The sequence below is a fragment of the Drosophila willistoni genome (assembly GCF_018902025.1).
Source record: "Drosophila willistoni isolate 14030-0811.24 chromosome XL unlocalized genomic scaffold, UCI_dwil_1.1 Seg141, whole genome shotgun sequence".
Lineage (NCBI taxonomy): Eukaryota > Metazoa > Arthropoda > Insecta > Diptera > Drosophilidae > Drosophila > Drosophila willistoni.
In genome coordinates this window covers 4,458,264-4,484,387 of record NW_025814052.1, presented here as the reverse complement: position 1 = coordinate 4,484,387, position 26,124 = coordinate 4,458,264, and the positions used below count along the sequence as shown (strand labels likewise).

General features: G+C 38.6%; 1 protein-coding gene across 2 annotated transcripts; it reads left to right on the top strand.

Moving 5' to 3' along the window:
- Positions 1-6,658: 6,658 nt before the first annotated feature.
- Positions 6,659-26,122, top strand: LOC6648433 (hormone receptor 4). 2 transcript variants are annotated; one of them, XM_047011222.1, is made up of 6 exons: positions 6,659-6,696; positions 20,961-23,826; positions 23,925-24,073; positions 24,145-25,626; positions 25,860-25,978; positions 26,042-26,122. In XM_047011222.1, exons 2-6 carry the CDS (start codon positions 20,966-20,968, stop codon positions 26,120-26,122), a joined length of 4,692 nt encoding a protein of 1,563 aa, XP_046867178.1. In that variant the 5' UTR covers positions 6,659-6,696; positions 20,961-20,965. The 2 variants fall into 2 exon arrangements, with proteins under 2 accessions (XP_046867178.1, XP_046867177.1); XM_047011221.1 differs by having other exon boundaries at positions 25,857-25,978.
- Positions 26,123-26,124: the final 2 nt, after the last annotated feature.

The window sequence follows — 26,124 nt, the reverse complement described above, 5'->3', positions numbered from 1 at the left end:
TGTGTCCTTGCTAAAATGCAAAGTTCATAATATATATATATATATATATATATATATAGTGTGTGGGTGTGTATTTGCTCCCCACTTAACTAAATCTAATCAAGTTCTCACATTTTGCCACACAAGTATTTGTTTTGGTTTCCATATTAAATTAGTAATTCAATTCGTATGACTGTATTTTCTTCATATAATTGCATTGATGATCATTATAAGAGCATAATTTGAGAATCGATGCAATTATCCGAATGTTTTCGAATGTAAATTGAAATATATACAAATGTTAAAAATGTTAGTTCATTATCTGCTGTAACTTTACAAATATACATATTAAGAAATTCTTTCTAGATTGTTTAAAAATGATTAGGTTAGGTTTAAACTATTACAGTAAATTCCATTAATATTAAGACCACGGATAAAAACAAAACAAAAAAACCGTCATAAATATATGAATTTACTTTCTCAACTATAAAATTAACAAATTTTAAATATATTTCCCAATTTCTTTGAACTGAAATGGAATAGTTTTCGTGATTTTATACTCTACATTCATTCAATAAAAGAGTAAGCAAGATGCAGTAAAAAACGGCAAATAGTAAAGATTTTTCCTCAGTTTGCAATCAATTTAAATCGAAACTTAATAAATAACAAGAAACAACTTTTTTTGAAGCATTTGCCAACATTTATTTATTCTAATTTCTTAAACGCCTAATTAAATAGATAATCAACGTCTAGCAACCTCTTAAATTTGATAAAAATTTGAACTAGAAATAGCCCAGTTATAAGGTTTTATATTTAAATAAACGCTTAGTGATAACTTTGGTCGATAGGTGCGCTAAGGTGCTACCTAAAAATAATATGGCAAGTATTTTAGAAAATTTGTTTCAGGGCAAAATCCAATTCGACTTTTATAATATTAGTTTATAAGTTAATTACTTTATATATAAGGCAATTTAGTTTAGAAGTTTAATTTTAAGTAGTTACATCATTTTCTTTTCATTTTAATGTTTCCATATATAACTTTTTATCATAGAAACAAAACATTTTAAGTAAGTTTACTTGAAGCCCATTTTTGTACTCTGAATTTTAACTATTGTTGTATTGAAATCTATATTAAAAGCTGATCTTTCTGATTGACAGAAACTATTCGAAAAGTATTGAAAAACTTCTAAAAAAAAAAACTATATTGAAAAGTTATTGAAAGCTTTGTCATCAACTTGAGGTAAATTGTTTCAAAAATGTGAGCAGCTTTTACTAAAATTAAGGAAAATGGAATGGAATTAGATAGGCTAAAAAAAACCTTTTCAAAATTTTATATATTTTATATAATATATATGTATGTATGCATCTGTGGGTAAGCAATACTATGATCCTAATTATTTTTCTATTCAGCCACACACACACACACACACATTGCGAGGTGGCAAAGCCAACACCAGTAAATTTGTTTGTTGTTACCTTGATACAGTCTATCCCAAGAAGCCATCAGAAACCATAAGCCAAATGCCAGACAAGACAGCATAGCCCACGCGTCACTGTAACAACAAAGTATGTGCCTAGATATACATATGTACATACGTCAGATATACATATATATATCTATATATACCTACATATATGAGAGAGTAAAAGATCAAGATCAACAATTGAAATTCTTGTAAATTGAAAGGGGATTGGTGTGACGATTGATTGTGTTGACTTTTGTTTTTCATATTTTGTTCACTCTCTTGATGCCTAGGTCTAGGCCAGTCCCAGACCCAGACCCAGACCCAGACCCTGGTCATGCCTTTCCCGTCTTGTTCCCGTCTATCCAAAAACCCGACTCCAGTTATCGTTGTCTATCCGTTTGTCTGTTGTTTACCTGTCTTGCATTCTGTTTTCTTTTTTTTTTTTTGTTCCATGTAGTAAATATCAATTTCCTACCTCTTGCCCGCTTAGAACCTCTTAGAACGTTCAACTATGGCTATGATCGGTTCTCTCTCTCTGTGTGTGTGTGTGTTAGTCTCGTATGGATGTTAAGTTCAATGTTGAAATTAGCATAAAATACCGTTAATTGTATTTAACATTAGTATCTATCCGTTACCCCTGCGGTTATGCCTCTGGCTAAGCTCCCACATAGAATGATCGAAAGACCGACCGACCGACCGACCGACCGACCGACCGACCGACCGACCGACCGACCGACCGACTGATCAATTGCGTCGTCGTCAAAGTGCAATCAGGCATTGAACATTCGATTAAACTTCTATTTGCTTTTTTTGCTGTATTTTTTATGGCGCATTCTTCGTGCATATGTCACACAGCCATCGGCTGTTGGCGACAGCAGTTATCCTTGAGTATATAGTAGTAGTATGTGGCAATAGTAGTAGTCAGCGATCCGACATTGCAGCAACAGCAAGATCAATTGCAATTTCTTAGTAAATTGTTAGTTGGTTGGTTGGGGGTTTTTTTTTTTTTTTTTTTTTGCCGTTAGCGCGTTAGGCAATAATCATAAAATAAATGGCAATTTCAAGTTATCTCCTCAACTGAACGAACATGAGTATACCGTGGAAGTAACAAAAGGAAATAGAAATCAATTTAAGGCAATGCAATTTACAACATGTAAGCAAAATTAAGTTAAGTTAAGGGCAAATCCTTTTAGAGATGTGACAATGTAGAGTTGCAAGCGTTATCGCAACTGATCAATGTTATCGATTGACAATCTACTAATCGAAACATAGAGGATCAACATGTGGAAAATGAATTATTCGTTGTGAATTGATCCAACTCAAAAACTATAGGGCTACTCAATGGGAGTTCTATATGTGACATTAATCGGGATGATCGGACTGACTCTATGTAGATGAGACAAATGCCAGACGGAAATTGCGCATTTCAGATCACATTTTGATGTGCCAACAACTTAAGTTTAATGTAGGCAAATGAATTTTCAATAATTGGTTTATTTAATTTATTATTATTAACCCCGCCTGGGCTTGTTCTTCTTTTTGTTGTTTTCGGCTTTAAGTTAAATATGCTACATATAACTTCTATCTAGGAATTAACCATGACCATATGTCTTACGATTACGATTAGGCGAAGAAAAAGTAATAAATACAAATTGTAGACATAAGAGAGTGAAGAAAAGAGAGGGAGAGCAATGGAGAAAAAGTGATAGTTAGATTGAGCGAGGGATATGGTGGTTACGGGAAGGGAGGCAATGAGAGATAGCTAAGCAAATATAAGTAAAATTGTTTGACCCAGATTTCGAGAGGTATATATATGGTTGTTGTTTTTTTGTTTTTGTTTTCTTCTTTTTTATCGTTAAAATATATGTGTTTTTACCTATATATATATATATATATGTATTTTATTTCCTAGCATACCCTTTCCACAAAGAATATTAGCTAAGAACAAAAGTGATCCTTAACTATGTGAATGATCGCATTAGTTTATTGAAGATTTCGATAAAAATGTTTATCAACTCTAGTTTTACAGTGAAGACTCGTTGGAAGAGTGTTCAATTAGGCGTTCGTTAGGCGAATGTTTACTGTATATAAATATTTTTATAGTTCTCACAATTGTCTCTTGCATAACTAAGATAAATATCTTAATTATCATATAGCAAGAGCATTAAAAGTTCGTCTATAAGAATGGTTATATATATATATATATATTGTTAGTACCTACACACACACACACACACACGCACACACACACACGCACACTAGTTGTAGGAAAACGCAAACAAACATAAGGCAACAAAAGTTTTGTTTAAACTTTTTCTTATTTGTTGTTGTAGAAAAGAACTCAAACTCGATGACTACCGATAAGATAAAACACACGCACAAAAAAAAAAAAAAAACTAAGCACACACACACACACACACACTATTTCTCTTCTCTTTCTTTCTTTTTTTTTCCTTTCTTTTCTTTTTGGTTTTGTTTTTTTTTTTTCTATTTCTATTTCGAAACGTCGTCAGCGATGATGGCGACCTACTTGTTGGATGTGTGGGCGTGATATGGTCCGTCCAGGGGAAAATACGGGGAACGGACGGACGGGGTGCTACGGGAAGTGCCGGGGTGGTTAGGTGTTTTTTGGGGGGACCGGGCCGGGGGACAGCGACTGCCGAAACAGCCGTGTGCTGGTTTGTTTTTAGTTTTTGTTTTGTTCTTCATTGTTAAAAACACAAAAAAAAAAAAATACAACAACTACAACGCATAAAACAAAAACAAAATGATTGTAAACAAAAATAAACCTTCAACTTGATACGCGTCCAGGGATGTGTTGAAGGTGTCGCCCCAATCGACAAAGATAGAGAGAGACACACACAGAGAGATAGAGAGCAAGAGCAAGCGAGGAAGAGAGAGAGAGAGAGAGAGAGGGGAAATCTATGTCTGGCTGCCTGTCATTATGTGCCTTTGCCTCATATAGATCTTTCTTTCAATATTTCATACCTTTTCGGTAATTAGTGAATGCCAACGTTAAAGGGGAAGCTCGATCAGCAGCGGGGCCAACTCAAGAGGTGTCTGTCTGTCTGTCTGTGTGTGTGTGTGCCTGTGTGTGTGCCTGCGTGTGTGCCTCAGATATATAGGTCACCAGCAAACAGAAATAGTGCTCCACATGTGGTCATGTGGTGATCCAAAAGTTTCTAACTAAATTCTTGCATCAGACCTAAACTAGACGCTTAGAATACTTACTTATTTCATTTGGAATAACCAAAATTGTTGATAGCATGAAAACAGCTTGTGACCTAAACCTTTGATAACTCAAATAATACTAATAGTTTAATAACTTAAACTAAACTAAATAATAATCAAGAAATGCTGATTAAAGAAAAGGATCACAGTTAAAATGGCCTTCGATCGTTATAACTTGACTTTGTTAAGAATTACAATAGCTCAAAGAGTCACTTTGTGGGGGGTGGAAAATACATTTTTGTTTCTTAAGAATTTTTATGTTTTCTTTATTTGTTGTTGTTGTTGTTATTGTTTTTTAGTTTCCAACCACCCACCACATCAATTTTCAAGTTCTTGGCCCAGAGCCCAGCAAATAACAGGGCAGGAGCAGAGAGGTAGGGGGGGGGGGTTGGTCAGAGGGGGGGTAGGCAACAGATGATGTGCTCCATTGATGGTTCTGCTGCTGCTGCTGCTGCTTCAAATCGATCTCTGGTCATGCCAGCAATGGTTGTTGTTGTTGTTATTGTTGTTTCTGTTGCTGTTGCTGTTGCTGTCACTTTCGACTGTCGACGCAACTGTCAAAATTGACCTAAAAAGAAAATACTACTGCAGAACCGAAACGAATAGAATGATTGAGAATTTGAAACAAAACAACAACAACAACAACAAACATAAAGAACAAGCACACACAGAAAAAGCGCAGCAAACAAGGCAAACAAGAGGAAGAGGAAGAAGTACACGGGGTAATATGATAGCCCGCCACATAGAATGCTCTATCTTAGTCTCGCATGTGGCTGGCTCCCTTTTGTACTCTTTCATCACTCCCCCAGAAATGTGAGATAACAGTATACATAAGTAGTATATGGAACACTTGACCAACAACAGCAACAACAATAACAATAACAACAGCAGCAACAGCAACCTCAACACTGAAATAATTTGTATTCACCCAAATTTAAATTCAACCGGAATCATATAACGATTCAAATATAAATAACTACATATGTATGTGTTTGACAGATGATTTTTATAGTTATCGACAAACACTCATCTCTAACGTATATATATATCGCTTTATAGGACAACATTTCGAAAATATATGTACACTTGAGCTAAGCCTAGTTAGGGCTAAAAATCTGTCCTTTCAGGGAGGGCGATTCAGTTTAAGAGATCGAAATTTAAGAGGTTTTTATTGCCTACCTTATGGATCCGCCACATGTTCAGCCCTTTAAATATTGTCATCAAGTGAAGCATGAAAAGATCTAAAAAGGGGGAGTACCTAGAGTTTCGACTCCTATTTGGAAATATTTTTGACTGTTTTTCGGCTTTTTACACTCTCAACTTGTGAGTTCTGTAGTGATGCTACAATTTCGATAAATCCTTATACTAACAAAATGTCTTTATCAAAAATAACATAGACTACTGAGCTCGCACTGAAATCGAGATTCTATAATCGGATACTTCCCAAATTTATTTCCAAAATCCGTTCATAAAGTTGTTTATCCTTTTGGTAAAGTTTCTATAAATTTATCAGTTTTAAAACAGTTTATCCTTATCTTAAGGATACGTCGACTCTACAGATTCATTCTCTATGTATTGTTAACCCTTCTGTTTTTTGCAATTATCAGTTATCTGTTTTAATCCAAGCAGTTTGTGGTCCTTCAATTATCTTTTTTTTTAAAGTTCAAATCAGTATTTTAAAGAATTTGTAATTGGATGAGGGGAAAATGGGCGGAAAGGCAGTGACCAGTGACTGGGAAAACGGAAAAAAGAATACTTCGACGATTCCAATCTCCATTCTAATGGTAAAATGGAATCAGAAATCATTGAAAGGATCAATATATATATATAAAACAGAAGATCATATTTAATAGTATTGGTATATATGTATATATATCTCTATCATATTCTCCATCATATTCTCTATCATATTCTCTATCATATTACTAATCTTGATTTTATATAATTTTTCTATAATTGCAGTTCTTAGAGGGAATGACGCAGGCATTTCTTTTGCAGCGTTGGACTTTTGTTTTATAAGGTAAGCGTTCATTTGATTTTGCACTTAACCAAAGGATTAACTCACTAATACTCAATAAGCCATGATCCAATTATTCGGATTGGAGTAAATTCCAATTCCACACGGTCATATACGGTTAAAGTTCATTTGGAAATGTTCCCATGTTCGACTATATGTAAAAGCAATATGTACATATGTACATATGTATATATGTTTTGTATGAACATATATGTATGTAGGTAGATATGTAGGTAGCTAAAGGTATAGGTATTACTTATATGTGACCCAGAAATATTATGCGAGAGCTCACCAAAAAAAAAAGAGGAAAAAAAAATGAAAATGAAACAGAAATAAGAAAAACAAAAACAAAAGTGTCAGCATTTTGCACTCAACTAACAAATGAGAGAGAAGCGAGAGAGAGAGAGAGAGAGAGAGACGGACATTAAACGAGACAGAGCGACAGAGTGAGTGAGAGAGAAAGAGAGAGTGAGCGAGAAAGCATTGACAAGAAAAGAATGACACTTCTCAACCCACTTCTCCACTTGACATTCGCCAATAAACTGAAAATTTGTTTAACCAAAATACAACAATTTGTGTTTTTTTTTTATCTTATTGTTTTTTTTTTGTTTTTTATTTTCTTTGCTTTTTGAAGTTAACACAAAACACTCACACACACACACACATGGAGAGACACACCAAGTGCCGTTAACTTTGCTCTCAATAATTTTTCTACCTCATTCCACAAAATGCAGTCCACTACCTTAAGAGAAACCCCCCCACCCAACAACCCACCTCCAATTTAGCCCCCCCCCCCCTCACCCTAAAAGGCCCCCAGAGAAGTCTCCTTCTGCTTCTCCTTCGCCTTCTTCGTCTTCTTCGTCTTCTTCGTCTTCTTCGTCTTCTTCTTCTTCTTGCATACTCTTCTACTCGTCTGTTGCAATGGTGGCGTATACGTAATCTTGTTGTTTGTTTGTTTGGTTGCTGTTGTTGTTGTTGTTGTTGTTGTTATTGCTGTTGAGCTTATTGGTTGGGGGGTTTTTTTGTTTTTTATGCAAATGGCGTTCAAGGATTTTTGTGTGAAAGTTGTTGAACCTCATGACTGGCAATTAGAGTGCAACTTACATACGTTTCTATGACTCTCTGCATATACGTACATACATATATATGCGTGTGTGTGTGTGTGTGCATATCTGCACTATCGATATGATTAGTTTTTAGATAAATATAAGAATTAAGTCAACTTAATATTCAAATATCGACAAAAAGAACATTCTCAATAATATAATAAAATAAGGTCATATATCTATTTTAATGCTGATTTTCTGCTTAATATCTGATGAACCATTAATTTTAGAATTCACTTTAGAATTTGCAAGTCCATATTGAGTTTTCATGAATAATACAAAATCGTTTTCGAAAGATAATTTGCTTGACTCTCGACGGTTTTCTACTTTCAAAAATGATATCGATTTATATTTCAAAAACGAAAACGAAAATAAAAATAGAACAAGAATAGTAAATGAATTTAACAATTTAAGAGAAGTTTTAGATAAATACACAAGAATTCACCTTTTTGGATTTGTAAATTTGATATCGTTTCATTTGATTTGCAATTGAGTTTAATACTAATTAGTCAAGTCTAAATAAATCTAAGACTATTACTTAACTGTCTCTATAATTCCTTTCGCGCCAAAGTCTCTTTAAAATGCCCCATATTCACTTAATTGCATTTCAATCAACATAAAAACTTAGAAATCCTTTAAAAAAGATAAAAGAAGATTTATTTAAGTATCGAGTATAACTTAACTAAGAATTAGTATACCTAATTCTTTATAGGTACATACATCTGTATATATGTACAGATATCCTCCAACTAGTAAGTTTTTGAGTAATACGAAACCAAGGTAGATTTTTTGCATTTGCACTATTTTGGTTTTTTTTTTGGTTTTTTTTCCTTGGTATCCTATGGCAACAATTGAATTGAATCCAACTTCTGGGCATAGAAAGTGCATGCTAACAGAGAGAATACACACGATGTGTACACACACGCACACATAAACATCGCATTTCCAATATCAGCCAAGGATATTTGACTGCACTAAGTCCACATGACCTTCTAAAGTTGGTTGACTCTCGATTTGCCCCGTCAGAGGCCTGCAAAGCTGCCTGCAGATGGCTGCAGGAGACAGAGGGTAGGCGGGGGGGAGGGTGGTAGTAGTGAAAAAGAGGAGGTGCAGCACAAATATACATATATAAACCTATATATATGTTTGTGTGTACTGTTTTTTTTTTTTTTTTTTTTTGATTAAGCAATCCAAACTGCACAAATTGAGCTATGATGCAAGCAGCATTTGAGAGAGCATTAGACTTGAGAGACAAAGAGAGAGAGAGAGAGAGAGAGCGAGCTTTGGTAACCATGTGCTAGTGGCTGGCGGCTGATTGCACTTGATGCCCAGTTTAGAAGCCATTCCGGCCAAGAGCAACTGCCACTGCAACTGAAATGGCAGTTAAGCTTTCAAATGCAGCCAGGAAAAGCCAACGGAATAATATGCTCTTGTGCAGCAATTGCTGCTGCCGTTGCTGCTGCCGTTGCTGCTGCTGCTGCAACTACTCTCTTGTTTTCGATTTCTGTTGCTGTGTTTCTGTGTCGTCGTCGGCGCCGTTGTTAAAGTCGTCGTCGTCGTCGCTGCCTTCGTCGTCGTCGTTGTCGTCGTCGTCTGTTGAGGCTGTTTGACAATTTCGCTGTTTGGGGGCGGCCAGTTGCACATTTCCGTTATATCCGCCAAACACGGCCGTGCAGTGAGCGAGTTAGCTCGACAAAAAACAAAAAAAAAAACAACAAAATATAACTAAAACAACAAAATCAAAAAAGAAAATAGAGACTCTAAAACCCAAAAAGAATTGCAAATTGTTTATTGCTTCGTCTAACATTGCGTATGAGTAATCAATTTGTATCAATTCATCAAGAAGTGCAATTGCAACTTTTTGCATTTGATCCACAAGTGCAGCAGCAGCAGCAGCAACAACAACAACAGCAACACTCCAACTCCAACAGAAGCAGCAGCGGCAACAGCAGCAGCAACAGCAGCAGCAGCAGCTGAGACGTTGACGTTGGCGTTTTTTGAGTGTGTGTGTTTTTTTTTTCTTCTCATATATATCTTTTTTTTTTGTTTTTTGGGGCTTTTCAACGTTGACTTCGACTTTGGCTTCAGTTTTGTTTTGGCTTCAAGAGCCTCTCTTTTGGTAGCTAAATGTTGCTAAGCGCGCGCGCAAATAAACCAAAAGACTAGCAAGAAAATTTATAAAAATTATCAACAAATTTCAAAAAAAATAAAATAAAATAAAAATAAAACTCTAAAAATATCTAAAAAAAAAAAAAAAGTATATGTATGTATATAAATATAATTATTTTGTTGCTTATTTTTTTTGTTGGTGCAAAATGCACATAAAACATATAAAGTGAAGTGAAACGAAATGCTAGGCCAGATGATTAAGTGAGTGTGTTTGTGTGTGCTAACGGGAGTTTGCCTTCTACAAAAGGATTTGCCATAACAAAGAAAAAGGAAAAAAGTTGAAAAACAAAATACAAAAAGCATTCAATTAAAAGGGAACCCAGCCCAGATAAATACCAGAGCCATGCCTGGCCCGGCTTTGTGGTCCGGTGAGTAGTTCAAAACAAGCCCCAAAATAAAAAAAAAAAACGTCTCGCATCTCTCATCTCTCTCCGTCTTTCTCTCTCTAACAATTGTTTCTCTTTTTCTCTTGTGATTTTTAAAGACCTTTGTCTTGATCTTTGAAGACCTTTTCCTCTCTCTTTCTCTCTCTGTCTCTAGCAAAGTTTTGAGATCTATGGATTTTCTTTTCTCTCTCTTCCTTTTCCTCTGAGTTGCACTCTCTCTCTCTCTCTCTCTCTCTCTCTGTCTATGTGCCTCTTCCTCTAGTTTGCTCTCAACTCAGCTAACACTCTTTGGGCCCACTTTGATCACTGTTCACCTTGCTCTCTCTCTCGCTCTCTCTCTCTCTGTCTCTTTCTGTGTCTTGTTTATGCTCAAAACTGCAAGTTGCATATTTCCGCATTGCCATCTCTTTCCTTTCAAAGTGGCAAGAACAAGCAAAAGCATGCAGAAGCAACGGCAACAACAAGAAACTTTCACTTTAGCTTGAAGAAAGAGCAAACACAGAGAGTGAGAGAGAGAGAGAGAGGCAAGCGGCTGAAAAAGACTGACCAAGAGAGAGAGTGTGTGTGTGTGTGTGTGTGTGTGTGTGTGTGCGTGCAAATTCAAGACAAGCTTCCTGACATTACCAACTTACAACCAGACTTGAATTGCAAATTGTTGTTGTTGCTGGTGTCGTACTGGGCAACCCCAAGTTGTTGTTGTTGTTGTTGCTATTGCTGCTCATTATAAAGTCGTAAGCCATTTTCATTCACTCTGTGTGTGTGTGTGTGTGTGTGTGTGTGTATGGCAAAATGTCAGTGAGCAATAAGGAAATGAAATGTGCGCATTATTGGATCTGCTGTAGTTAGTATTTGTTGTTGTTGTTGTTATAGCTATACGATTTGAAATCGAAAGTGCTTTCCCACAAACACACACACACACACATGCACACTTACACACTTACACTCAGTACTTAGTAATGTGGTCAACGAACGAAAACATTAAACAAACAAAAAGGGTGCAAATACAATACAAAATTTAAATTGTTGGCCAAATTTAAATCATTGAAAATGTATTAACAGCTGCTTCTAACATTGTAAATAAATAATTAACTGAAATTTACATATTTTAAATCAAATCTACATAAGTATATGGCATATTTCATATACGTTCTAATTAATTACATATCAGTTTAATTACATTTATGTTAATTTCATTTTCTGTCTAATCTCTTTTATTAACCAGTGATTATATCTGCTATATGCTAAGGTTAACTTAAATGAATCTAAATTTCGTTAGTCATAGTACAATTTGTATATAGTTCTTTATGTGTTGTGCCCATTATTATCAGGAGACACTTTTAGAGTAGGAAAATATAAATTACTTTATGTGAATATATGTACATTTGATTATGATTTTTGTGATTGGCTTAAAAAATGATTATTTTAGCGCAACTTTGAGAAAATTAAACAAAACTTAAATTGTTTAATTGTTAGAGTATTTTTTATAACATTGTTAACATTGATAACATTTCCATATTCATACAAAAAAACATCTGTGGGTGTAATCTATTCCATTTAAAGATATATCAGTTCCATAGGTACATATATATGTATATATGCAATATATCAGTTACTTTCTGTGTCTTGTAAGCTAATAAGTTTAACAACTTTTGGAAAAAAGTAAACAACTGAATTTCGTCGCTACTTTTCGTACTTAAATTGTAGCTTTTAGTTTTTTGAATCTCTAGAATTGCAAATGAAGCAATATTCACCTGTAGTCCAAATATTCTCAAACTTTATTTATATTATATATATTTCCACCATTTATTTATATATACGTTATACTTTACTTGACTTTATCTATATCTACTTATACTTCCATATATGACTTTACAGAATCATTTCTATGGTCAGGCTTTATTTACTTTCGTATCTATTCGATGTTGAGTTTTAAGTTTGTTTTAAATCAAAAATTGTTTTCCATTAAAAACTAGCTATAGCTTATTATAGGTAGAGCATCTTAGCATTTTACTTATGTTGACTTAGACATGACATAATATAGGAATTTAAAGATTTTTTTTTTTTTGAATTATATTTATCATATTTATTTAGGTTCTTGTTAAAGCATTTCTATCAGCTGTTCAGGATTAACTAAATGACATATATGTACATACCTACATATATTCTTAGACAGGAGTTTACATTACATAAGAAAGTAACTCCTTAAGTTAGGGATTATTGTCGTGGTCATCGTCGTCGTCGTCGTCTTTCATTGTCGCTGGTCCGCTCCACTTGCTTTTGCTTTTGCTGTTGCGCAATTTGACGTCCATTCCATTGTCCATTTCGCTGGTTGCTCCATTTAACTCTGAGATTAACTTTTACCTTTCAACATTTTGTGGTTTTTGTGTGTGTTTAGACGCAACAGCGCTAAGCGGCGCCACCTACAGCATTAGCTCCCCTCCCCTCCCCTCCCCTCCCTTCGAGTAATTACCACCCACACGAAACGAAATTTGCTGATCCCAGAGAATGATCTAAGCTACATTTCTAACAAGAGAGTGCAGAGTGCTTCCTACTAATGTTGGTCTCTTTCTCTCACAGTCGCTCTCACTTACATACATTCTCTTGTGTTGATTAAAGCTCTCAAAGCTCTCTCTCTCTCTCTCTCTCTTTATCTCTAATGTGGCAGCTGCAACAATGTTGGCACAGTTTTTCATGTTTCATGTTAGGTTCATCAGGTTCAATTGGGGGGAGGGGGAAGGCGAAAAAGAAATTTCCGTGTAGGAAGTTGAAATCTGAAAAATGTTGCAGGTAACAAACGGCCAACCACCCCACCCCCAAGAACACACACACACACACACATGAACACAATCACCGCAACACCCACCCACCCAGCATACATATGTATGTACATATATACCACAGCCGGTCAACGTCCAATTTAGATGTAAATTCTAATTTGAATGTAGAGCATTAGAGCGGGTGGCGAGGCGTAGGTAAAAGTTCAGTTGGAGATAGAATTGTATTTGTTTTTTTTTTTTTTTTTTTTTTTTGCAGTTGCAATGAACTCTAAGTGGGTGGTTTGGGAGGGGGACGAGTGGATGCAGAGAGCGGCAGGCTCTTCGTAGCACTAGCCGAAACGTTTAACGAACTCTCTCAGCGAGACGAATGCGACGCTGCTGCCCCGAAAGCAAGCATAACTATGACGTCGACGTTACTTTGCCTCCAATGCTTGGCGCTCTCGAGTGCTCCATCTCGTTCCCTCTCTGGCTCTCCCATTCGCTCTCTGTCTGTCTCTCACTCTGTGCATGTGTTGGTGTTGACGTGCGCTTTTGTTGTGTGTTTTGTGTGCTTTTTGTTTTTTTTTTTTTTTTGTTAGTGTTTTTGTCTATTGGTTTTCATTTTCATTTGCAGTCGAAGTTGACGTCGCTGCCTAATGTCTGATCGTTGGCAGCAACAGCACTAGCAGCGACGTCAACATCGACGTCGACGACAAGCAAGCACCGACCGACCGACCGACCGACCGACCAACCAACCATCCAACCAACCAACCAACCGACCGACCGACCGACTATATAGACTTCGTTTGAAATAGTTGCGCGCTAGTTTTGTTTAGGAAAGCGGTATACAGTGAGTAGTGCGGTGGGATTGGGGGTGCTGCAAGGGGGGGGGCGCGGACTAGACCCTCTATATCGTCTACGCCTGCGCTGACTTCGGCTGGCAGCAGCAGCAGCAGCAACTAGCACTAGCTGTCGCTGCGACAGCGGCAGCAGCAGCGATTTGTGGCTGCTGCTTTCTTTCGTTCGCTTACTCCTTTCATTTCACTTTATTTCGTTCGCATGTACGCACGTTTACCGCGGAGCAGCAGCAGCAGCAGCAGCAACAACATCATCATTGTTACCACAAACCAAACCAAACCAAAAAAAAACAAAAAAGAAACAAAATACAACAACAACACTCCAACTTCATAACAAACATCAAACAGACAAATAATATAAACAACAACAAAAACCGTCAACAAGAAACGTTCTTAAAGGTTTTCCTCTGTTGCATTGTCGTTGTTGTTGTTGTGTTGTGTTGATGTTGCTGCCGCATTGATGTTGTTGCCGTTGTCGTTGTCTCGTTGCCGTTGTCGCTGCCGTTCCCGTTGCGTTTGTTATCGTACGACATTGTCACTTTTATTATTATTATACGGAAGACGAGACTTTTGAAACATCACAATAACAACAACAACAACAACAACAAAAACGGTCGGACGGGTTTATTTTTTTTTTGCATTACGGCAACGGTTACCGGTCAAATATACAAATCGTTAGATATATTATATATAATACCAAAATATATATAAATATATATATGTACAACTTCGGTATCGGTAACGGTTTTGAGAGATCATTTGATCTATTTGTTTCTCTCTATCTATTTGTCTCACTCTCTCTCTCTCTCTGTCTGTCTCTCTCTGTCTCCCTCTCAGTATCTCTAAAAACACATACATATATATATAATAAGAATAAATTTTGTTTTTTTTTTCTGTTTGTTTGTTGGTTAATTCCATCAAGTGTGCTATGTGCCGACCCTTTATAAGTCCCCCTGACCCAAAAGTCCCTCAAAACGTCTCGACCAAAATAAAAAAGAAATCATTCAATCAAAACACTTTACATTCTTTACATATTTACAAAAAACAACAACAACAACAACAACAACAACAAACTAAGGCAAATAATATAAATATTGGATTAATATCATCATTATCATTATCAAGTGCATCGAAAGTTCATCTAAATGAAGAGTTTTGAAGGCTTTTAGTGTAGTGTGTTTTACATCTTCTTCTTCTTCTTTTTTTTTGGTTCATAATTTAACTATTTGTCCTGTTGTTTGTTCGTTTGTTACCCTTTTCTTCTACTGATATTGGCAATTGTGGAGGCGTTTCAAAAAGGATCAAAAATTATGGTTATATGTTGTTTTTTTTTTTTTCTGTTTTGGTTCACAGTGAATAAATTTTGTATGTGTTCAAGTGGAATAAAATTTGAGAAAAACCGAGAGCAAAAACGAGAATATTTAAACAAATATATAAAGTAATGCATCAAAATGTATAATTCGTTAAGACTTTTGCTAGCCATGGCTAGAGCAATACTTATGCCCACCTAGAAAAAAGTTAAAACAAAAGAAAAGAAAATAAAAGCAAAAAGAAAAAAAAGCCCCCAGTTTAGTGCAAAAAAGGAGCAACTAAATTTAAATACAAATCAAAGTCAAGCAACAAATGAATGTCAATCAGCAGGTGAATAATGCAGCTACTTATGCTGGCGTTGGTTCAGAGGTAACAACAGCAGCAGCAACAACATTAACAACAACAACAGCAGCAGCAGCAGCAGCAACAACAACAACTACAGCAACAGCAGCATTAGAAGCAGCAGCAGCAGCAACAGCTGATCAGGTGGCAATGGTCAAACAGAATGGACATGAGGAGCCAAGAAATTTGGCCAATATAAATGGTCACAAGCATCAGCATAATGACACAAACGATAATGCCAACAATGATAAGGATGATAGTGATAAGAATAATGATGATGATGATGCCAACAATAATAAACACAGCAACAATAATATTGGCAACAACAACAACAACATTAACAACACTTTGACCAATAATGATGGCAATGAGCAACATGTTAACGAAATTTCGAATGGTGTTGTTAATGCTAATGATGATCCTGATGCTGACAATGATGTTGATGATGATGATGATGACGACAACGATGATGGTGATGATGATAATAGTGCCAAGGATATGGTGGATAATGTCAGCAATAAGTTGACCATTATTAAAACGCCGCTGACTAAGACATTGCTCAAAAAGTGCAATAATAATAATAATGGCAACAGCAATGGCAATCTGACGCATAGCAACAACAACAACAATTTACGCAGCTCTCTTGTCGATGTCACAGCTGACGATGCCGATGAAGATGATGATGATGATGCTTTGAATTTTGCTTGTGATTCCGGTTTCCATCAAAGCGGAAATAACAATGAACCAGAACAATTTATGAATGATCATCATCATCATCAGCAGCAGCAGCAGCACCAGCAGCATCAGCATCATCATAATCATAATCCACATCATCATCATCATTATCACCATCATCATTACCATCATCATGGGGCAGCAGATAAACGTAATGAAGAGCATACAAATGATGTTGCTGCTACACAAGTCGGAGGAGGAGGAGGAGGAGGAGCATCAACAGCAGCCGGTATAAATCTATCATCAACATCAGCAACATCATCATCATCTGCATCATCATTATCATCGTCATTATTATTATTATCGTCATCGTCGTCGCCGCCGCCTTCATCATCATCGACAACATCATCTGCAACAACATCTTTGACATCATCGCCACCATCCAACGAACAGCATCAACAGCATCAGCAGCATGCAAATGATTTTCTTATCAAGATGCCAACAAGTGTATCGGCAGCAGCAGCAGCAGCAACGTCAGCAACATCGACAACTGTAACGACAGCAGCAGCAGCAGCAACAAATGCTTCTTGCAATCAAATCAAATGCAATAAATGCAACTCCCACAATAATAACAGCAACAACAACAACAATAATAACAATAACAACAATAATAATATACATTACAACAATTATAATAATTATTATAAGAAAAAATCACGTATGCCGCCCATTTGCCGTTAGTATTGTTATTTTTTTTCTTTCGATTCTTCTTGTATTTTCCTTCTTCTTCTTTTTTTTTGTTGCTTTACATTTCATAATATCATAATATCTATGGTCTAGTTAATTATCAACCCCCCCACCCCCCCTATTCCACCCCCCCTTGGAACCAACTTGCTAGCACTTGTAGACACACACACACACACACACAAAGAAAAAGAACCCTTTACCCCCCTACCCACCCAGACACCCACCAGCCCCCTAAAACACCCTTTACCCTTTGGACAAAAAATCCACTAAAATGTTAATTTACCTAAATTTTTTTTGTTTGTTTTTAATTTAGTAATTAACAAAAGTGAAAAGTGAAAACAAAAATATACAAAATTTAAAAAAAAAGAAAAAAATGTGAACGCATAAAAATTGGCTCCAAAAAATATGAAATGACAACAACAAAATAAAATTACTATACACAATAATTGGCAATAAACAAACTAGTAGTAGCCATCAAACCCTCCCTCTTCCCCTCAACAACAAAAAAAAAAAAGGAGAAAAAACAACAACAACAACGAAAAACAACCAAAACCAACCAAAAGAAACATGAATTCTATTGAGACTCTGTTGCTGTTGTCATTCGATGATGGCCGCAGAGGCAATCTAGATGCTTCCTAAACGACAACAACAACAACAAAAACAACAACAACACACACACACACAAAACATATAGATATCCCAAAGATACAACAACAACAACAATTGGCATACAAAATTGATTAATCATCAAGTCAAAATACGTTTTTTGTTTTCTCATATTTTGAAAAAAAAAAAAAAATAATCGGCAACCAAAATTATGACATCCATAGGTAAAAACTATATCAATTGAAATTCCATAAATTTTTTATTGAAATTTAACAATATCACACACACACACACACACACACACTATCATTTCATAAAGGGTTGAAAGTCTTTGATAAATTATGAAAAACTCTAAATAAACCAATCTCAATTATCGATTAAAAATAATATAAACTTAAAATATTTATGATTTTTGTTTAAATACATCTACCAGTTTCAAAATATTTCAAATATTTGTATATAAAACTAAATTCCATAGCTATTTAAAACAAATAGTTTGAAAATATCTTAAATTTCATAACAAATAATAATACAAGTACATAAATACTGTATTATCTGTAAAATCTTTAGAAACTTGTTTAGTCGTCTAGAATTACTACAAGTTTGGTTTTAACAGCAAAATTATTTGATATATAGACATAAATACATATTTGAATTATTCAATAAACATTTGCAATAATGCCCTTTGAAAGGTTCGCCAAAATTCTAGAAATTTTACAAATTCAATTTGATTATTCATTTTTATTATTGAACAAGTTAAAAAGTTCCATCTTCAAGCTTTAGATCTTAAATCTAATCTTAAAATAAAAGGAATAAAGTTTAAAACAAACTTTAAAAAAAAAATTTAAAAAAAACAAAAAGAGAATACAAGCCAAAAAGCAATTGAAAAGAATAGCTAAAATTACACATTGACTTAATTTTATTAAATCATTTAATTTCTAAAAAATGACACTTTCAACTCTTTTTATTATATTTTTGCCTCACATCCATCACATTATCTATTCCTAACCTATACCTCTAATTAATTAATATAAAGAAAACAAAAAAAAAAAAAAAACTAACAAATAGATTTTGATAATTTAATTTAAAGTTTTTAAAAATAATACTTCTGCATTGAAAGTGGGAAATTCTTTTGATTTGAGCCATAATCAGTTATCTGAGATTAGATCGTTAGTTAGATACTTTTATATGGCAGGAATATCTTGAATATGCATTTCTGGAACGCAGTTACATGGGGAATATACATATACATATAGAGTCATGTACATATATGCCCACATCTGATACATCTGTGTATATGTATGTATGTATGTATGTTTATACATACCACGCGCCAACACCTCCAACCTACGCATACATCGATATGTACATACATACATTCTAGCCTGTAGATAGAGTGAGAGGCACGCATGGTGTTTTTTTTTTTTTTTATTGTTTAGAATAATCTTGCGCTTTGCGCTTGATAATGAAAATAGGTCAAATTTTAAAAATACACACACAAACGACATTGTCGTGGTCGGTCGTCAGCGTTAGCGTCGCAGTCGAACGCATCATCGTAGAACTTTTTTAGACGATCGTGCCCGCCGACCGAGCGACAAGCGGCCGAACAGCCAAAACAGCAAGAACAACAACAACACGCGGCATGCGTAAAAGAGATCGGCCATTAGATAGAGATACATGGAGAGAGATGCATATAATTCGTGAGAGTTACACACAAATAGAAAGAGAGCGAGAACAGCAATTCAATGTATCTATGTGTGTGTGTTTAGTTGCTGGGCCAACGCACCAAATGACCGAGACACACACACACACATACGTACACTTCATAATGAAGGAGATACGAGATACAATTTCAGTTTCAGCTATTGAAAGTTCAGATGTTACTCCACACGTTCCACTCTCTCTTGCTCTCACTCTCTCTCTCTCTTTGTGTATATTTTCTCTTTCTCTCTAACTATGCAGTCAGTATATGTAATAGGCCTGAACTTTGTCTGACAGGCGCTTGCAACATTATTTATTGTATGTGGCATGCACACACATACACACTCACACACACACACACACTTATACGTCTCTGCATATAATCTGTTGATCTCTTGATCACTTCACGCATTGCTGATAGGAGGAAGAGAAGTCTTCCACAGTTGATTTGATCGCCGTCTGTTCAATTTATTGTGACCCATTTTTTAAGGGAATTTTCCCCCGCTTCAGGTCTTCTTTTGCCCATAAACAATTACTTTTGATAATCGACATCTAATTAGTTGCCCTGGCTCCAACATTGAACGATCTTTGGTGATCTCTATCTCTCTCTCTCTCTCTCTCTCTTTCTATCTAAACCAGTTCTTGCGTCTCATGTTCATCGTGGAGGGAAGTAAATGCAAATTTTTTGTTTTTGCTTAAGACTAAAAACAAAACTTCCGCAAAAAATAAAAAAAAATAACAGACTTCAACGACATTAGTTAGTCGGTTTAAGTGGCTAATATATCTGTGAAATATTTATGCATATAAGATACACACACACATACACACACATACATACATATATACAACTTGTGATTCATGTGAATGGGAAACAAATACTATGTAGATAGGCGACAAAATAATATTAGTATGTATTTTAAATATTCGTAGGAAAACCAGAAATGCATTCACAGGATATTAACCTGGAAACCTTGAATCTAATGTAAACAATATTAGCTAATGATATTTTAGTTCATATTTAAAGTTTTACTAAATCAAACAGGATAACAATTATTCGAAATTAACTTCAAAAAGGGTTTCAATTTAAATATCTTAATAATTTGACCTTAAAAACTATAAAACTATAATTGGATTTTGGAAAAATTTTAAATTCTGTAGAATATTTATAGAAACTTATATTTATGATCGAAGAAGCGATCAATATCCAAAAGTTTCTTAAATACTTTATTCAGATTTTAAAGAAAACAATATTATATTTTATTCGTTGTCTAAAATGATATTAAAACCCGATAGGTGGCACCACAGAGAAGTAGACTAAGGTCATAAGAGTGATTTTTGAAAATCTCCATTAAACGTAGCTTATCAAATAATTTATTATAAACAAAAATAAAGCTTAAATTTGGTGATTATGTGGATTAATTTCTATTTCCCTTTTTGGGGGTATCTACTGTACATACATACAAAACATATATAAATAGTTTCATTCAAGTTTCTAATATCTAATATTTAATGAAATTGGAGTTGATCCTCCAGATGGAATACAATTCTCAACGATTTATTAAATGTCCTTGTGTCTTTTGTTTTCTTCTCTCTTCTTCTCTCTTCTAATAGGAATTATGACACTGAGCCGTGGCCCGTACAGCGAGCTCGATAAAATGAGCCTTTTTCAAGACCTCAAACTCAAACGGCGAAAAATTGATTCAAGATGCAGCAGTGACGGCGAATCCATAGCAGACACGTCGACCTCGTCGCCTGATCTTCTGGCCCCCATGTCGCCCAAGCTCTGCGATAGTGGGTCAGCCAGTGCCATGCCTTTGAGCGTGTTGCCAGTGGCAACAGCCTCATCAGCATCGGCATCGGCATCGGCATCCCCATCCGTGTCCGTGTCCGCATCGATAACAACATCGATGACCGTGGCGGCGGCGGCAGCAGCCGCAGCAGCTCCCTCTGTTTCCACATCGCCCACATCGTCGACATCGGCGGCAGCGACATCATCATCGTCTTTATCGTCCACAAAATCAGCCTCTGCCTCCGCTTCCTCCGTTACAGCATCCACCACTGTCCCTACCTCCGTTTCCGCATCGTGCACGAGCAGCAGCAGCACCGGAACAGCGAAATTAAATCAAGGCAATGGCTCCGGCTCGAGCTTAAGCTCGTCCAAACAGCAAGCGCAGACTGAAATCCATTCATCCAGCAATGCGGTAACGGCGGCAGCTGCCTCCTCGGTGATGTCGCCACCGCCGGCTGAGACACAGACGAGATCATCACCGTCCATGGGTGAGATGGTAAGCGGAGATTCCGGATCTGGTGTGGGTGGCAGTGGGAGTACAATGGGTGAGGCATTATCCATGCGTACCACGCCCACGCCACCACATAATAATGGAGGCGCTGCCTCCAGTTCTAGTAATGGAGGCGGCAGTAGTCGTGCCTCACCCGATTCCCTCGAGGAGACGCCCTCGACGACAACAACAATAACCACAGTGGCAGGACGAGCGAATAGTACCACGCCCATCAATGGCATCTTGTCGGTCAGTGGGAAATCAACAGCTGGACTGGGTATGGGAATGGGAATGGGCACCAATCTAAGCGTCATCCGATCTGTTAAAGAGGAACGCATTTTAACCTTGCCCACCAAAATGCTGGCACTTCAGCAAAGGGAAAGGGAACGAGAACGAGAACGGGATAGGGAGCGTGAGCGAGAGCGAGAACGGGAACGGGAACGGGAGAGAGAACGAGAACAGGAGGGACGCAAGGAAGCAGCTGCAGCTGGCCATGTAACAGTATTGGTCACTCCTTCCCGCATTAAATCTGAAGCACCGCCACCATCGTCGCCCTCATCCACCTCCACTACACAGCGTGAGAGGGACAGAGATCGAGATCGAGATAGAGAACGGGAACGGGAACGTGAGAGAGAACGTGATAGAGACCGGGATCAGCAGTCATCCGCCTCGATCAGCTCATCACAGCAGCTAAATCTAAGTCGAGCCAGCCCGCCCATGAGTCAGCTGCATGGCCACTCTCATGGTGGACCCTCGGCCATTGTTCAGACTCATCATTTGCATCAGCAGCTAACCCAACCGCTGACCTTGCGAAAGACTAGCCCGCCCACAGATCTGCAATTGGGCCAGAGTCCACAGCATTTGCTTAGCCAGTCCATGCAGCATTTGACGCAGCAACAGCAAATGCATTTGCATCATTTACTAGGACAGCAACAATCGCCCCAACAACAACAGCAGCAACAGCAACAACAACAACAACAACAACAACAACAACACTCACCCCACTCACTATTACGAGTCAAAAAGGAGCCCATCTCCAGTGGCCACCAGGGTCAGGGTCAAAGGCATTTATCGCCCCATCAATCGCCCCACCATCAACAGCATCATCAGGGCCAGCAACAGCCGCATCCATTGCAGCAATCGGCCCAACAGCCACAGGGCCTAACCCTAATGCATCCCGCCTCGCTGCAATCCCTGCGCCATCCCAGCCGCGATGCCATTCTGTTTCGGGTGAAGAGCGAGGTGCAACAACAGGTGGCCGTGGCAGCAGCTGCCGCATCGGCGGCTGGTCTCTCGCCGCATCTGATGCAACAGGGAGGAGCAGCTGCCGCAGCAGCGGCCGCCCAGCGAATGGTTTGCTTCAGCAATGCCCGCATCAATGGTGTCAAGCCGGAAGTGATTGGCGGACCATTGGGCAATTTGCGTCCCGGTGGCGGTGTTGTGGGTGGCAGTGGAGTTGTCGGTGGACCTGGCTCAGTGCAATGCCCATCGCCGCATCCCTCCTCGTCGTCATCGTCGTCGCAGCTCTCCCCGCAGACGCCCTCGCAAACGCCGCCGCGCGGCACACCCACAGTCATAATGGGCGAGAGTTGTGGTGTCCGGACGATGGTCTGGGGCTATGAGCCGCCACCACCATCGTCTAGCCAGGGACAGAGTCCTCTGCAGAATCCGGGACAGCAGCAGCAGCAACAGCAACAACAGCATCAGCAGCAGCAACAGCAGCAGCAGCAACAACAGCAGCAACAACAGCAGCAACAACAGCAAATGCATTGCCTGCAATCGGCATCCTCCCCATCAACTGGTTCGATTACGCCCACCCATACGCCTGGACCCGGACCACTGGGTGGTCCAGCGCCCCAAAATAACGAGGAAGCGGCACAGTTGCTTCTGTCATTGGGTCAGACACGCATCCAGGATATGCGACCGCGTCCGCATCAGTTTCGCACTCCGCACGCTCTCAACATGGAACGCCTGTGGGCCGGAGATTATTCCCAGCTGCCGCCTGGCCAGGTGCAAGCTCTCAATCTCAGTGCTCAACAGCAATGGGGCAGCTCAAATTCGGGTTCCGGCTCTATAGGTGGCGGCAGATCATTGGAGGCTCCACACGAGCCCACCGATGAGGATGATCAGCCATTGGTGTGCATGATCTGTGAGGATAAGGCCACCGGATTACACTATGGCATCATTACATGCGAGGGGTGAGTAATACACACAGAGAACTGGCCTGGCATTAGTTCCATTCGTTTGCAACTGCAACTCTTTTTTTCCTTCTCTCTCTCTCTCTCTCTCTCGTTAGCTGCAAGGGATTCTTCAAGCGCACGGTACAGAATCGTCGGGTTTATACCTGCGTGGCGGATGGCACCTGCGAGATAACCAAAGCACAGCGCAACCGTTGTCAGTATTGTCGATTTAAGAAATGCATTGAGCAGGGCATGGTGCTGCAAGGTAAGTCCAGAACAACGAAAAAGAAGAACATTAGTTCAAGCTAATCAAATCGTGTCTTATGTTTGGCTCAGCCGTAAGAGAGGATCGCATGCCAGGTGGACGTAACAGCGGTGCTGTCTATAATCTGTACAAGGTCAAGTACAAGAAGCACAAGAAAACCAACCAAAAGCAGCAACAGCAACAAGCGGCCGTGCAGCAACAGCAGCAGGCGGCTGCCCAGCAGCAACAGCAGCAGCAGCAACTTCACTCGCCTATCCATCACCAGCAACATCACCAGCATCAGCATCCACATCAGCAACATCAACACCAACAGCAGCTACAGGCAGGCGGACATCCTGTCACCCAGCTGTCGCCTGCCCATCATTTACTTTCCCCGCAGCATCAACAATTGGCAGCAGCAGTGGCTGCCGCTGCGGCGCAACAGCATCAGCAGCAGCAACAACAACAGCAGCAGCAGCAGCAGCAACAACAACAACAGCAATCAAAGCTTATGACCGGAGGCGGCGGAGGTGGCGATATGAAACCAATGTTCCTTGGGCCAGTATTGAAAACGGAACATTTACAGCCACCGTCCATGCATAGTCCAGCCCAACAGCAGCACCAACATCAGCAGCAGCAGCAACAGCAATCACCGCATTTATCCCTCAATTCGCCGCATCATGGACAGCAGCAGCAGCAGCAGCAGCATAATCATCACCAGCAGCAGCATCAGCATCCTGGCGGAGGAGGCGGAGGCGGTGGTGGTGGTGGTGGCAGCGGACAGCCATCCTTGCCGGCCCATTTAATGAATGGCACCATATTAAAGACTGCTCTGACCAATCCCAGTGAGATTGTTCACCTGCGCCATCGCCTCGACTCGGCGGTTAGCTCGTCCAAGGATCGTCAAATCTCATATGAGCATGCCCTGGCCATGATTCAGACACTGATCGATTGCGATGCCATGGAAGATATTGCCACACTGCCGCATTTCAGTGAGTTCCTCGAGGATAAGTCGGAAATAAGCGAGAAATTGTGCAACATTGGCGATTCGATTGTCCATAAGCTGGTGTCGTGGACAAAGAAGTTGCCCTTCTATCTGGAGATCCCTGTTGAGATACACACCAAATTGCTAACGGATAAATGGCATGAGATACTAATTCTGACCACGGCTGCGTATCAAGCGTTACACGGCAAGCGATCCCAGTCAGCGATTAGTGGTGGTGGTGGTGGTGGTGGCGCCACTGGTGGCGGTGGCAATGCAACACCAACTTCTGTTAATCAGAATCATGGTAGTCGTCATGGTTCACCTGCCTCAACGCCCACAACTACGCCAACTCCTGCCCAGCCGCTGCATAAGGATGATCCGGAATTCGTTAGCGAAGTCAATTCACATCTGAGTACCCTGCAGACTTGCCTAACCACATTGATGGGTCAACCGATTGCCATGGAGCAGCTGAAACTCGATGTTGGTCACATGGTAGACAAGATGACGCAAATAACCATCATGTTTCGGCGCATTAAGCTGAAAATGGAGGAATATGTGTGCCTCAAGGTATACATTTTGCTGAATAAAGGTACGTAGCAAGTCTTTGGTGTCAGCTGAATCCAAATCGCTTTTAAATTTAGGACACTAAAATTTGTTTTAAATATCTATCGATCCATCAAATTTCATAAAAATCGTATTGAAAATAGCCATGTTTTAAAGAATTTTTACTGGGCAAACAATAAGAACGGAATGTGAAACTGCATACTTCATTTCATAATGTATCTCTCTCGCTCTCTCTCTCTATCACCCCACCTCCAGCAGAAGTGGAACTGGAGAGCATCCAGGAGCGGTATATTCAAGTGCTACGCTCCTATTTACAAAACTCATCGCCACAGAATCCGCAAGCCCGACTGAGTGAGCTGCTCTCACATATACCCGAGGTAAGAATGAAATTGAAAATAGTTGCGCATATATGTACATATAATTCATTATATTTCCGATAGATCCAAGCGGCGGCCAGTTTACTGCTTGAAAGCAAAATGTTTTACGTGCCCTTTGTGCTCAATTCGGCGAGCATAAGGTAGCA

Excerpts from the sequence above, each read along its gene's own strand:
- LOC6648433 (XM_047011221.1), top strand. The coding sequence starts at position 20,966 with ATGACACTGAGCCGTGGCCCGTACAGCGAGCTCGATAAAATGAGCCTT. Across the intron at positions 24,074-24,144 it reads GCAGGGCATGGTGCTGCAAG|CCGTAAGAGAGGATCGCATG; the intron begins GTAAGTCCAGAA and ends TGTTTGGCTCAG. Across the intron at positions 25,627-25,856 it reads ATACATTTTGCTGAATAAAG|CAGAAGTGGAACTGGAGAGC; the intron begins GTACGTAGCAAG and ends CCCCACCTCCAG.